This window comes from Geotrypetes seraphini, chromosome 2, assembly GCF_902459505.1.
Source record: "Geotrypetes seraphini chromosome 2, aGeoSer1.1, whole genome shotgun sequence".
NCBI lineage: Eukaryota > Metazoa > Chordata > Amphibia > Gymnophiona > Dermophiidae > Geotrypetes > Geotrypetes seraphini.
The window spans coordinates 111,050,282-111,065,339 of NC_047085.1; the positions used below are offsets into that span (position 1 = coordinate 111,050,282).

At 41.3% G+C, this 15,058-nt stretch overlaps 1 protein-coding gene across 9 annotated transcripts in view; it reads right to left on the minus strand.

The window, feature by feature from the left end:
• Positions 1-5,811: 5,811 nt before the first annotated feature.
• CHD7 (chromodomain helicase DNA binding protein 7) overlaps positions 5,812-15,058 on the minus strand; it is a 616,542-nt gene continuing 607,295 nt past the window's right edge. For 7 of the 9 annotated variants that reach the window (XM_033933448.1, XM_033933454.1, XM_033933451.1 and 4 more), the window contains 3 exons: positions 11,268-11,408; positions 9,879-9,983; positions 6,801-7,712 (listed from right to left, as the gene is read on the minus strand). In XM_033933448.1, the coding sequence (XP_033789339.1) occupies positions 6,801-7,712; positions 9,879-9,983; positions 11,268-11,408 (1,158 nt within the window). Of the gene's footprint in view, positions 7,713-9,878; positions 9,984-11,267; positions 11,409-15,058 lie in introns of all 9 variants that reach the window. The other 2 variants (XM_033933452.1, XM_033933447.1) reach the window with 1 other exon arrangement.

Here is a 15,058-nt window from a genome sequence, read left to right on the forward strand (position 1 = left end):
AAGGGGAGCGCTACAAACTGGAAGTGGCATTGATGCATATGAAATCTGAGAAGTTTATTAAAAATTTATCCCGCCTTTTCAAAATTACAAAGCAGCTTTACAACAATAAAAAGCAAAAACAGGGTAATATAGACACATTAAAATTAATAGCTAATTAATATCCATAAAGACAAGTACAAAGTCTCACAAATCAAATTGACACGTAAGGAAAAGGGTAAAACTGCAATAAGTTGGGAGATAAGAATTAAGGATGTGAAGTTATGTCTCTGTCAAATCCAGAGAGACAAGAAATTCTCCTGGAGCTACGTTTCTATGTGAAAGCAGGGGGGGGGGGGAGGGGGAGAGGGACACTTTCAGGGTCTAATTTACAGATTTCAAATCCAGATCACCATCATCTGTCGCCATACCTGTTCCTTGGATACTGGACCCCGAAATGGATCCCACATCATCTACCATCACAGAAGAGCCCAGTGAAAACAAAGGCATGGAAAGAGACTTCCAATTATCCCAATCCTACTCTGAAGGGTCACTGACACTAGGAGCCAGTGTGGTATGAGACAGGGACACCTGTTTGGGAGAAGGATCCCCTTCAGGAGGAGTATGCGTGCCCATAGGCAGCACAGTGTTTCCCAGTCCTGCTAAATAGTCTTTCTATAAAAGGCTGACAAAAATCTAAGAAGTCTTGCATTGGGGGACCTGAGGCTCCTTGCAAAACTCCAGACTGGAGAAGAGAAGATGCACTTGCATTTCACCCCATCGCTGCTCGGTTCATCTGAGCAGGATCTCTTCCCCTTTGACCAGTTCTTCTGGGATTGCGGGGGTTACAAGGCTTTGGAAGACTGACTGCAGACTGAGCCCAAACCTCCTGCCCCTTCCTCCCATGGCACATGAAACATGGCCGCTCCTCAAATGGCAACTCTGTGCAACTGATGCAGGAACTGGGACTAGAAAGGCCTGGGCCCTCCAGCAGAGGCAGTCACTTGCAAAAATGAGTTTTGAAGCAGAAAAAAGTTAAATCAGATTGCTAAAAATCCAAGATGGTCACCGAAAAAAAATCACAACAACAACAGGCCATTGGAGCTACATGCAAAAATTTTAAAAATAGAGGAGAGGACCTGAGTACTAGCCCCAGAAACCACTAAAACTCCACATTTCAACCTCCCCCCCCCCCATGTTCCCCATAGGAAATAATGGGAGAACTCACTGTGACTTCAGGTGCCTGTTTGAATCAGCCTGGCTGCAGGGAAAGGATTTCTGACTCAAAAAATGCTCAGATCCTTAACTGCTGAAGGAAATCTGGCTGCTGGCTGACTGGACCACAATCACCGACTCCCAACCCTGGTATTCCTCACAGAGTGATGGGGGAAGAAATTACACAGCTGGCTCCCTGATATCCCTAGGGTTCTTAATCAGGGGCCACACAGCTGTGCTCAAGCCTCTGAACGAATCAGCAGGTGAGCCGCTTCCAGGGGGATGGACTCCATGCCCTGCCTCCCAGGAGGATGGACCCCCAAGCTCCTGAAGAGACCCAAAGCAGGCTGGCTCCACAGGAACTTTGAGAGATTGGTTCTGGGAGCAGCAATCCTTCCACATGGGACTGCATCCTTTCACCAGCGGAGTATATCTGAGCAATGGACCCATGAGCACTGAAGTATAAAGAACTTCAAAAATCCGATGGAAAAAAAATGAAAATAAAGGAAAAACCAGAGCAGAGCAAAACACACTTTCTGAGTTTGCTTGCAGAAGGAAGAACTGAGGAAGTTGCTGTGTTTCACTGCAGAAGGGGAGGAGTTTCTAAGCTCTTAAAGGGATATCATTCTGCAGTTTGTGTGAAATGGGAATCAACAGCAAAAAGTATGGACTCCTGTGTATCCGCAATAGAAACACCCCTTAAAAAAAATGGTGCAGGAGGAATTATTTTTTTTCATTCTAGTCTTGTGTCCAGGCTGCTGACAGATATCCACTAAACCTCAAGGGATTGGAGGACCTCTCTGATGAAGAATGGGCCAGAGGGGTAATTCAGGCCATTAGTCTGTTTTATCGTCATATCCTAGAATGGGTGAAATGCCTTGTGGTGGCAATGCATGAGAAATTCAAACAAGTTTAGTTAAGAATGTAAAAGGGGTATGAGCCAATTTGCATCTCTCAGCAAAATATCACAGCGAACATAAAAGTCTTAAAAATTTAGGGGATCCTTTACTTCTCTTAGTGCACACTAACCTTTAGTAAAAAATAAAGCTCCTTAATTTGTAATAAAATCTGATGAGTTTCCTGATCCTTCCAGGAAGTGTCTCATTCTCAACAAGCGAGGTATCTTTTCTAAGAAACATTAAAAGTAGTAACTCTCAACAGGTTTTAACTAAGGGCCTCCTTTTACAAAGCCGCGGTAGTGATTACTACACGGCAAATGCACTTAAGCCCACAGGAATTGAATGAAGTTTGGTGCACTTGCCACAGGGGAATTACTACTGCAGCTTTGTAAAAGGAGCCCTAAATCTTTCCTTTAGCAAACTTGCAGCTGTCACGCCTGTCATGTCTCTCTTCTAATTAAATCACATTAGCTTCCAAAAACCAATAGAATCACTTATAAAATCTTACTACTCACATTCAGAACAAAAATCTTACATTCTCCGGGATTCATTGATAGGTTAATTATTCTGTATTGCTCTCCCATAATTCTCCAATCTAGTAATCAACATCTCCTAAATATCTCTTCTTTACATCAACTCTTCTATGATACAACCAGAAAAAAAGATTTTCTCAGTCATAGCTCCAACTTTTTGGAACTCTCTACCTCTATATCTACAAGCAGAGACCCATAATGACAAATTTAAAACAAACTTAAAAACATTCTTATTTAAGGATGCTTATGATCCGTAATTCTCACACTTTAATGACGAAGAAAGAACATATCCCTCCCTTATTTGTTCTACTATCCTATCACAAAATGTATTTCACCCCCCTTTCCCATACATGACGATGTATTTTGTCACTGTCTATGTTATAGTTATGTCATCCTGATTTTAAAATTTTATACTCTAGCTTTGTACACTGCTTAGACAACTTTTTAAGTGGTATATCAAATTTTAAACTTGAAAAAACTTGAAGCTTGCACTATATTTTTTTGTCATAGAAAGAAATAGTATACCGTATTTTTCGCTCCATAAGACACACTTTTTTCCACCAAAAAAAGTGAGCGGAAATAAGGGTGCGTCTTATGAAGTGAATATACAAAAAGAAAAAAACAAAACAAAACACCCCAGCGGTACCTTTAAATGTTGGAGGTTGGTGAATGGCTGCCTGCTGCTTGTCGGGGCCCGCAGCGTACAAGCCTGGGCCCGGACACTTCTCTAATTGGGCAGGTCGCTGGTGCTTTGCTGGGCTGCTGCCTGCTGATTACCAGCACGTCGGGGCTAGCGGCGCACAAGCACGCTGCTGCGTGTGCAGGTGCCACTTCTGAATGGCTGCTCAGTTCTACCACTAGACCACCAGAGGGGGGGGGGCAGGATAGAAAGCCTGGCAGGGAGGGAGGACAGCATGCAGAACCTAGCAGGGAGAATTTAGTTCAGAATGTTTTTCCCTTGTTTTCCTCCTCTAAATCTAGGGTGCATCTTATGGTCGGGTGCATCTTATGGAGTGAAAAATACGGTAATTATAAGACTTGGATTTCTTAATTTCTGAAAGCATGTCCAAAGTTAAATCTATATTTATTTTATTTTATTGTTGAAAAACAGTAAGCCGGTTTTACATTTTTACAGCACAAGCACTGAAATGCTGTAAAGTTTTAGGATTTTTTGAGAAAAAAAGCTTATGCTGATTTTGTTTACAGTAAAGCTGCAAATGGCAGCATATATAAGAAGAAAATAAACCATTCAGTCTGTTCTCTACAGGTTTACTCACCAACTCTTGATTTAGGGTGCTTCTATATTAAAAAAAACAAAAAACTTTTACAACATTTAGGTCACTATATATCAGAACAAGAGAGGGAATAGTTAGGGAAGGGAACTCTGTATGTTCATTTATTAAAGCAAAGCTGTAATATCTTAAACATATCAAATATGTAACAAAGACAAATTTCAAACTTGAATTTTAAAACAAGTATCCCTAAAATATTTCATTACTGTAGGAATGTACATTGTGAACACACATTCAGTTTATTGGGGCCTAAAAATTTTAAATGTGTTTAAATCTCATTAGGAAGTCCATCAGGGCTAGGGTACTGCTGTGTATAAAAGGGGGTATTGCTGAATAGGGAAATAATATAACCATCAGAATTTATCCATGTTACAACCAGATGCTGTGGTTATTATAATGCTATTCCTAGTATATGGATGCGTTAGCATGCGCTAAAACAGCTAGCGCACCTTAGTAAAAAGAGGGGGGTCATATTTCTAAACTTGTTTAGGCACCTACAAATAAGGTTTTCTTTCTGGCTAAGTCTATTTTCAAGTGCTGTTTAAAAATGTACTAAAAATGTCTAAAAATCATTAAAGAATGAATACTATGACTTTTTAGGTAAGTGCCACCAAGCTATTATTTCCGCTTTAAAATCTGTGCATCCTTTAGCAATTGGAAAAAAAAAATAATTTATAACTTCAGGTAAAAAACAAAAACACTGTACTAATAAACATCCCACCTCGTCAAATAAAGTGCAGAATATCCATAGACACTTTCGTTTTTATACATTCAGAACTCAGCAGATGTAAGAAATGACCATAAGCAGCTAACTACAGCTTATTTTCTTTCTATGTTGAATTCCCTTGTCACTCATGTTCCTTCTAAGTGGAGCACATGAGCAATTGCTCATACATTCTAGGAGCGTTGCTCACAGATTTTACATGGTCGTTCATAAAAATACTTGTAAATCTGTTTTTTAGAACTTGTCACTCAGACACACAAAAAAAATTTGCACACACCTTGCAATCCTTACGAGGGCATATTGCTCATCGCTATCATGCTATTGAGATATTCCTTCAGGATACCTATTTATTTGTTCTAGACAAGTGGAATGCTCGGGAATAAAGTATTTAAAAAAAAAAAAAAAAATCCCTGCTAGGGTAAAATCCTATGGATGTTCAAACTTGCAAGTAGTATTCTTTACACAAACCAAATTTGTGCTAGAGCAGCCCCTGTTTTGTGTCCAGACATGATGAGCACATGGATTCTTGCCCAGAAATAGCTAAGAAGAAAAATTTAAATTGAATCAGGTTGGGCAGACTGGATGGACCATTCGGGTCTTTATCTGCCGTCATCTACTATGTTACTAAAAAAACAGTGATCTTATGCTACTGCATTTTCTCAAATATCAAAAGGGTATAAAATCAATAGGTGTACAGAAGAGCTTTCCAAACCAGAATATCAGTTTTCATTTTATGGCAGCTGTTTGGCACAATGGTGGCTGGCAGCACAAATACTAGTTTGCTGGATATAAGAATCTGCAAGCTGTGCCTGCCAGAGTGCATTATTGTACCACTGAACCATAGATATGTACGGTAACTTCAATATTGTGCATTGTAAAACTTTTCTTTTGCTTTTGTCGTTTAGCTTGCCATAATATAGTTTCTTCTCCACTAGTTACAGTAAGCTACACTGTAATAAAAATCAATGCAAAGACATTCAATAGCACAGCAGTAAAAGAAAAACCAAAGAAAGCATAGCTAACACCATAGAAGAGGATATGATCAAGAAAGCATACAAAAGCCATAATACTGTATTTGCTTCTATTGTGAATACAAAATATAAAGGAGTGAACACCAGGCGTGAATTTGGTCTCCCTAGACACATCTACATTTCCCTAATTACATCACTGCATATCATGGGTCACTTTTATTAAAAGCATCATTACTACAGTTGTCAGCAATTTACATCTTATCTTACATGATAGCAGTTTCCAAAAGAAAAAAAAAAATAGACATCACAAAAAAATTACATTTACAAAGTCATGTGTGTAAACTTCAAGGTTAGTTTAGAATTGAGGTAATGCTGTTTAGCTTTGTGGCTAAAGTAACAAAGTCCTTTAATAAAAATAAAAAAAAAGGTACCTGATTTATTTTTAAATTTAATTTTTGTTTCCACCAGTGCATTACAAGATGAGACAATTAAACTGTAGGGTTTTTATCATTCTGTAACAACAAACTTAGCAGTGGGTTAATATTTTTTTTTAAAAAAAGGTACTCTTCACATTCAACAGCTGCCTTATTATTGCTGTGTCTCAGAACAGAGACATTCACACTATCATGGAGAGATTGTCAGTGGGTGTACATAGGTGGGTGGGTGCGTGCGCGTGTGTACAGTAAAAAAAAAACCAACAAAAAAAAAACCGAGCACGTGTGATATGTAATGAAAAAATTTCATCTTGACTTTCACAGCAAACAAACAAAATAAAAACGAATTAAATATATAACTTCATACTTCCTTTCAGCAGCATTTTTTCTTCTATTTGCGCCACTTGTTTTTATGATTATGAATTGCTGCTTTTAATACCAATGGTACCAAATGAAAAACAAAACAAAAACAGCAGCGCATTATGCAAATTTCCTTAAAAACACATGATCAGCTCCCAGATTTCATCTCTCCCAGGGATAATAAATAATGCACTGCACAATACTTAATGACCAAGATACCTTTTGACACATTTGTATAACATGACTTGGACATTTTTTTTCTTTTTCTTTTTTTTTTTGCTACACTATGTTACAGAACAGCTTATAAAAACTAGGTATGGACATTTACTGTGAGTGTAAACAGTAGGACTACCACTTGTCAAAAGTTTAAAACACTTCAACTGTAACTGGTACTTGTTATTCATCATTTTCATTGTTGTCTATTTCATCCCCACCATTAAGTGAGTCTAATTCTTCACCCTGTGCTATTTCATCTTCTAAAATGGATGAATCTGCAGTTTTATCAAGGCTTTCCTCTGCATCACTGCCTTCCACAGTCTCTTCCTCCTTGAGGGAGGATTGCTCAGCTTTGTCAGCAACCTTCTCTTCACCGGAGCCCATTGCATTCTGAAGCCCTGCTAGTGCTGGGAAACCAGGCAGTGTCAATCCTCCTAGTCCTGGAGGTAGAAACATGGATGGATAGAACAGGCCTGGAGCCATGGTGGACAGTAGGAAAGGATTAAAGGCCAGAGGGTTTGTGGGCAATCCAGTAGCAGCAGTAATAGATCCACTTGCAGAGTCAGTAGCAGAAACAGTGTCTGTGCTTTGCTCAGAGTCTTTAGTTTCATTTTCATTTCTCTTCTCATCCAATTTTGAAGTGCCATCTTCAGTTTCTCCTTGGCTGGAAGCTGTAGTGGCATTTCCAGCAGCAGCTGTCAGTGGGTTATTCAACAAACTACCTAGTCCAAACATGCTGGGCAATCCTGCCATACCTGGCAGCATAAGAGGCAGCATGGCAGCTGGATTTTTAGAATCGCCTCCAGCAGCAGCAGCTGTTGTAAGTCCGGGAGGGAAGCCCATTAGACCTGCAAGTTGCAAAGATTGCAGATTCTGGAGATTTTGAAGGCTTGCAAGATCCATTCCAGCAAATAAGCTGTTCATCAGTAGTGGATTGATTCCTGAAGTGGAGGCAGCAGCAGCAGCAGCAGCAGCTGCTGCTGCTGCTTTGGCAATTTCACTTTTTGGCCTTCTTCCTCTCCTGCTTGCACCTTCTTCTCTCACAACTGGTCCTGTGAGAAGGCGGTCAAACATGGACTCGGGAACAAAACCCTGTTCATAAGGAAACAATATTTGCTATACTGTGAATCCAGTATTTCATTTACCAAGCATTATTTATGTTATATAATTCTATGTATTAGAGTTTTAGGTAAACATAAGCATGAACCAAAAGATCCTGTAGAATATTTGTTTTTGCTATATAAAAGTAAACACATCGTTTATTACAGTGTATTTCAAACTATGTGCCGGGGCACACTAGTGTGCCTCCTGAGATTCCAAGTGTGCCGCAGCACACTGAGGAGGAAGAGAGGCACCTGCCAGCTGACTTGCCTACGCGGTACGGTGCAAGCACTGCATAGTGCTACCCAATTCGCTGAAGGCCTGCATGTTTCCCCCTTCTCTCTAGCGTCCTCCGGCTTCCCCCTGGCCTCACCTTTAAAGCTAATTGTGGCAGCCTGCAGAGGATCACCAGTGCTATAGCGAACCTAGTAGGCTGTTGTTGGCCTCCGCAGCACGTTCCCTCTACTGCGGTCCCGCCCCTCCTCTGTTGTCAGGGACAGGACCCTAGCAGAGGGTACATGCTGCGGAGGCTGACAGCAGCCTGCTAGGTTTGCTACAGCACCGGCGATCCTCTGCAGGCTGCCATAATTAGCTTTAAAGGTGAGACTGGAAGGCCAGAGGGGAAGCTGGAGGACACTAGAGAGAAGGGGGAAACATGCAGCCTTCGGGGGGGGAAGGGGGCCCTGGTGTAGAAGTACATGGAGGGAGGGAGGGAAGGGGGGGTCCAAAGAGATGTGCATATGCCGGACTGAAGGTGGGGTGGGGGAAGGGAAGGAAGGAAGGAAAGAAAATTGTTGTAGGAATAGTGAGAGTGATGAGAGAGGGAGAAATGGACATGGGGAGGAGGAGAGGGAGAAATGGTGCATAGGGAGAGAGCATGTTGGGTTGGGGGGTGGGAAGGAGGAATGTCACTCGAGGGAAGAGGCAAGGAGAGAGAAAGCATGCAGGAGGCAGAAAGTGTTGGACTCATGGACAGGGCGAGATGGATGGGGAAGACAGAAAGGAGGGAAGGAGAAATGTCATACTCGGGGGAAGGGGAAGAGGGCAGAGAGTTAAAAGTTGGACTCATGGAGAGAATTTGGTTGGGGAAGAGAAGGAGGCCTGGAGAAGCAGCATGCAGGAGGAATAGAGAAAGAAATGTTGGACTGGTGGAAAGGAGGGAGAAATGTTGGACTGGGAGGGGGGCCAGAAAGGAAGAAGGGAAGGGAGATGGACTGCAGGGGGCAGAAAGGAGGAAGGAAGAGCAAAATGTTACACTGGGGGGGGGGGGGGGAGGAGAGAGATGACTAAAGAAAGGGAGAGATACCAGACCAGGGAATGAAAGGGAAGGAGGGTGTCTCGTAGCACTATAGAAATAATAATAATAGTACTAGTTGTAGTAGTAGAGAGATGCCAGATTATGGGGAAGGAGAGGACAGAGATGCCAGACTGGGAAAGGGGGAAAGGAAGGAGAGAGGTGTTAGACAAATGGGGGGGGGGGGGAAGGAAGGAGATGTCAGACCATGGAAATGGGGAAGGAAGGAGAGAGAGATAGGAAGGAAAAGGAAGAAATGGAAAAGTAGATTTTGAGAGGAAAGCAGAAAAATGAAAAAATTGAATGTTAAGTTAATGCCAAAGATGGATGCAAGGCAGTTAACCTTTCACACTTTATTGCCAGCAGTGTCAAACTGCAGTTCTGGAGGAGCACAAAGCAGACAGCTTTTCCGATGATTCTTAAAAATGTATACAATATATATTTTCATGCACTGCCTCAATTGGATGTAATTATACCTCATGAATAATTAGACATTTTGAAAACCTGATTGATGTGAACCACTTCAGGGCCTCTTGCTTGGTTAGTATAGTCTCACTGTAATAATGTTTTACTCTTCTGGATAGTAGGCATACCTCTTGAATGATAATCTCAGCCTCGGATACTCTGAGAAGCAGAAACCAAGCTTGCAATTGAACACTTGCACTGACTAGAGACTGGTGCCAAACACTGCATAAGTTGCCTAGCCAGCTTTGAGAAGTGTTACAAGGTTAAACCTCCCAAGGCTGACAGATGGTGAATCTTTCCTTAAGTGTAATTGATTTTGTGCAAGAAAGCAATGCCCAGTGTTTAGACTTGCTCTTAGGATGATGAAAAAAAGTCTTAATTCCTGCCACACAACTTACAGATTGCTTCACAATATCTGTCCAATCTGGAGCCACAGCATATTCAGGATTTTCCTCCAGCCACCTTGGAAGGTCCTTCATTGGAGGAGCCATAGCTCCTCCCATCTAATGAAAAAAAAACACAATAACCCTTAACACAGATCATAAAAATAGTAATTTTTAAAAAAACCTCCAGAAATCTTGCACATTAAAAATAAATTAGAAAATCAACATTTCCTCATATTAGAAGTCCTTTTGAGAGACAATAATATAAACTTGTGTAGGGACATAATTGAAAGGAACGTCTAAGTCCGTTTTCGTCCAAGTCGCAAGTCATCCAAAGTAAATAACAGCTTAGGACACATTTTCGAAAAATACGTCCAAATATTTTTTTTTTTTTTCAAAAATCGGCCAAGTATACGTCCTGCCGATCTGATTGTCCAAGTCGTTAAATCGTCCATCTTTATACCACATTTTCGTCCAACTTTTCGTCCAAGTCAAAAACGCCTAGAACAAGCCCTGTTGGACGTGGGAGGGGTCTGCAAAGTGATGGACTGAACACCCAGACATGGCACCTAAATAGTGGGGTACCTTACAGGGCACAAAAAGGGTGCCATTTCTTCATCTCACTACAGCTCCCTTATAGGTCATGGTGAGCTCCCCAAACTACCTCGAGAATCCCCTAGACCCACTTATCTACCACCCCAATAGCCCTTATGGCTGCAGGAGCCACTTATATGCTAGTAAAAAAGGGTTTTGGGGGTGTATAGGGGACTGCACATGTTTCAATATCAATGCAGTGATTACAGGGGCTTATGGGCATGGGTCCTCCTCTCCATGGGTCCCTAACCCACCCCCAAGACGGCTTAAGACGTCTCTGTGCAGCACGACTAGGCTTTCCTATGCCAGGCTGCCAGGTGATGATGTTCTGGAGGCACAATTTTCAAGTTGTGATTAATATTTTTATGAGGGGGGGGTCAGTGATCACTGGGATAGTGTGTGGGGGTCTGTATTATATGTTTGCAGTGCTTATCTGGTCACTTTAGGTGGATTTTTGTGACTTAGACCATGTTTTAAATGGTCTAAGTCACAACATCCAAGTTCCGTCGATCCTATGCTGTATAACTTTCGGTTATACATGCAGTACGACTAAATCTAAGCCTGCCCACATCCCGCCCTGGACACTCCTCCTGACACGCCCCATTTAGCTATGGTTGTTCAGCGGCACTATGAAGGCCTAGGTTGTTTATAAATACGTCCAAAACCCGGTTTTATTATCGGCACTTGGATGTTTTTGACTGATGATCGTCCACGTGCCGACTTAGGCCGGTTTTTGGACGTTTTTCTCTTTCGATTATGAGCCCCTTATTGTTTAAGAATGCAAGCAGAAGTGATAAAAATGAACACTACCTTCTTTCCATTTCTTTTATTAACAACCGGCACCCTCTCCTCACCAGTCAGGGTGTTAATATCCAGTTTATTAGGATTTCGACATCTGTGTCGTTTCTGCTTCGGCTTCTGAAATGGGGAGAACAGCACATCCGCACTCTTCTATAAAAGAAAGTAAGGTAGCTATCATTTGACAACTATTCAAGTCAAGCAAAATGCAAACCTAATGTTGTAAACAGTTAGATCACTGTCAAACCCAGTCCAAATGCATTCCTTTGATGTGGTGGTCCTTTCAGCAGCAGCTCAAACTGCTTATCATATAACCCTATGGTATAACAGCTGCTCATCAAGGCTTCCAGTTTATCTCTTAGTACATAATTTTTAAAGCCTGATATTGCAGAGTATATTAACAGTGACAAATGTAAAAAGAAAATACAATTTACCCAACAAGTAAAACAAAATAAAATGAATCCAACCAGTAATAATGGTTTTAGTTTAGTTTAATTTTAGCTTGTTTTAAAGAAAGATTACGTTCTTACCTCGTTAATCTTCTTTCTAGTAGATAGACACTCCATTCCTGAACCTGTGGGTAGTCTCCCCTTCTCGTGAGAATTCTTGTAGGGAGCTTCATTAGCATTTTTTTGCTCCACCTCCAATCCTTCTGGGCAGTCCTTCAATTCCTGAGTTTGTGTCAAAGCAGATGGTCAGCCCTGGAGAGGAAATAGAATAGGAAGGGGTACAGGGAAACTTCCCGAGAGACAAGTCTGTTCTGCTCATATCATTAAACATATAACAGGTAAACAAACTTAACCATTTACAATACATAAGGTGAAAAACAAGTCACCAACTTGAGTGCTACCTGCACTAAGAGTGTGGGAGTTTTTATAGATCTCCCCCCCCCAAGATTCTTCAACAAGGCAGTCATGTCCTCTATCCTTGTCAAGGCTGGACAAAGGAAAGAAACAAGATGTCTGGATTCCCCTGCACCTCTGAGGCAGTAAGCAGGCAAATGAACATCTGACAGGACAGGCTTCAGGAATTAAGTGTCTATCTACTAAAGAGAAGATTAACGAGGTAAAAACCTAATCTTTTCTTTTAATACGACAGATACTCCATTCTTGAACCTGTGGAACATATCAAAGCAGTCCCCCAAGTTTAGGATGGAACAAATGAATCTGCTGTCAGAACTGAAGATCCAAAAGCTGTTTGGCCACCAGGTCCACTCTGTGAAACTTCGTGAACATATGGAAAGAAAACTAACTGGCAACTGTACAGATTTCTTTCGGATGAAGATTCCATCCATGAGGAGCTATGCTTCTGGTAGAGTGTGCCTTTACTGATATAGGCAAACATTTTCTACTTCCAATCTAGGCTGAAGAAATATCCATACGGATCCATCTTGAAATGGTGGCTTTCAAGGCTGGAAAACCTTTACAGGCACCTTCAGCCAATAAGAACAGATGATCTAACAATCAAAATTAATTTGTAACTCCTAGATTCCACAGTAAGAGTCTGCACACATCCAGTTTCAACACCTGATCACTCTTTCTTGACCCAAATAATAATATTCTTTTATAGCGCCATAACCAGTAGTTCTAGGCGGTTTACACAGAAGAGAAACTGCATAGTCAGCGAGAGTACAATCACACAATAAATACACTAGTTATAGTCTTAAAAACTCCTAAGTTAGGTAATAAATTTGTCAAACAAAGTAGTCTTAACTAATTTTCGGAAAGAACAATAAGGCAATTTATTCAAGGTTGCCTTGGGGGAAGAATACCCCTGTTCCATGTAGCCCTTGTTAATCATGTAAGCTTCAAACATCATATTGATGAATTCATATTGATGAATCCAGATGGCCCCTGCAGACGCTCTTGAGCTCCTTTCTGGGGTTTGACAGCCGCATCATGGCTGCGTTTTACCAGGGACACCCTTAAACTGCTTCCAGTTTAAATCTGGACTTTTCCCCTCACACTTGGACCATATGGGCACTAACACCCCTCAGAGGGACTAGATGAGGCTAAGCCAGTGGCTCCCACTCCCCCTCATGTGCTGCACGGCACATGGAACAAGGACAATCTTCAGATGGCCATCCACTTCAAACTTGTCATGAATCCAAGGTATCCTGGCCTGAGGAGTCCATCACACTTGTTTTTAAGCAAAACTGAGGTGTTTTAAGGCAGATTGGAAATCCAAGATGGCCAATGTGGTGGTGATTTTAGCACTAAAAATGGCCCAGGGAAGCTAAACAGGGGCTTAAAAAATAGTGATTTTAGGATTTTAGAGGTGGGGGAACCTCTAGCTCTTCTAACCATAGAACCTAAAAAAATTAAAAAACCATCAATTTTAAAGCAACTCCCCCCCCCCTCCAATTTTATTTGTCAGGCTGTACCATGCTATGTGCTGGGAGATGCAAGTGTGAAAACTGCAAACAGCTTACAGGCAGAACCTCTGCCTCAACAAGCCTGGAATCTGGACTGCTTGTGACTTCTGACTGCCTCTTGGGCCCAAAAAAAATGACTGGAGACCTCAACCCCCACCAATCATATGCATGCAAATGTGGGGAGGAACACAGTTGGCCCCCAATCCTGGAAAACATACTATGGAGCCATTCATCCTGTACTCAAGCCCACTGTGGATGAACCTGGGGTGAGCTTGCTCCCAAGGGATCCCAAACCTTTATTGTAGGCTATCCAAGTGGGTGCACTGCAAAGCAGTCTGGGGCGGGAAATAATTTGTCCCCATGTCTTTCTCTACGTCTAACCTTTGGAATACAATATGGATTGAGATGATCTTTCAAGTCACTTTGGAAATTTTCAGATCTTGGTAAAGGAGGTAATAAAAGAATCTCTTGCTTGTGATTCAGAATCTAAAGTGCATAAAAGATAAACTATTGGATCCTAGTAAGAATATGTCTCTCTTCATGCAGGGGTTACTCCTATACACTAAGAAACCTGCATTGTGGCCTGGCCCTGTGTTACACTTGGAAGATCCTTGCAGTACCACTGAACATCTAGCGGAAGTAGGCACACTGATGGGGAGGACTCATATGTTCCTGTTATGAGCATGAGAGCTGATGCCAAAGGCTTTCCTTCTAGAAGCTAAGTAGAAGGTTATGTTACAATCAGTGAACACGATGATGTTTGTGCTGGACAGAAAAATCCTGCCCCTTCAAGACTCAAACTTCAGTCATTCCATAGGAGAGTAGAGACTACGTTCAGAGGATGATCTATTTGAACTCAGAGTCAATTTTTGTGCAGAAATCAATAATCACTATTTCTTCACAAGCTGGAACCTCCTTTCTGTTTCATAATGGTTATGAACTCAATATAGTATTTTTGGACTTCCAGAGACATCATTCTGCAGTGCTTGCATTCAGTTTTATTAAGATCTGAGCCCATACAGATGAGACCTAGAATAGGTGTCAAATTTTTGGACCTTCTTCTATTCTGAGGACTTTGACAAAATCCTGACTTGGTTTGTATTGTGTTCCAGGGGAAGATGAAACCCTCCCAAAATAAATGTAACACAATTTTCTTTTGACAATGGCAAAAGACAGAAAAACTCTTGAAAAATCAAAGCTTTATTTTTACATCCATTCAGCAGACTGGAAAAAAAAAACAACTGAGGGGACCAAGATTGCTGCACATGCATGTTTAGAATTTTACATTAATTCTGAGCTCTGTGATAGCTGTTCAATTCTGGCACCATGCGATCACATAACTCAACTATATACTTGATTATACATTGCTTGTCCATGCTGAAAACATTTAGCATGTTCCAGTCACTTATAAAAGGATTATGCCTTTACA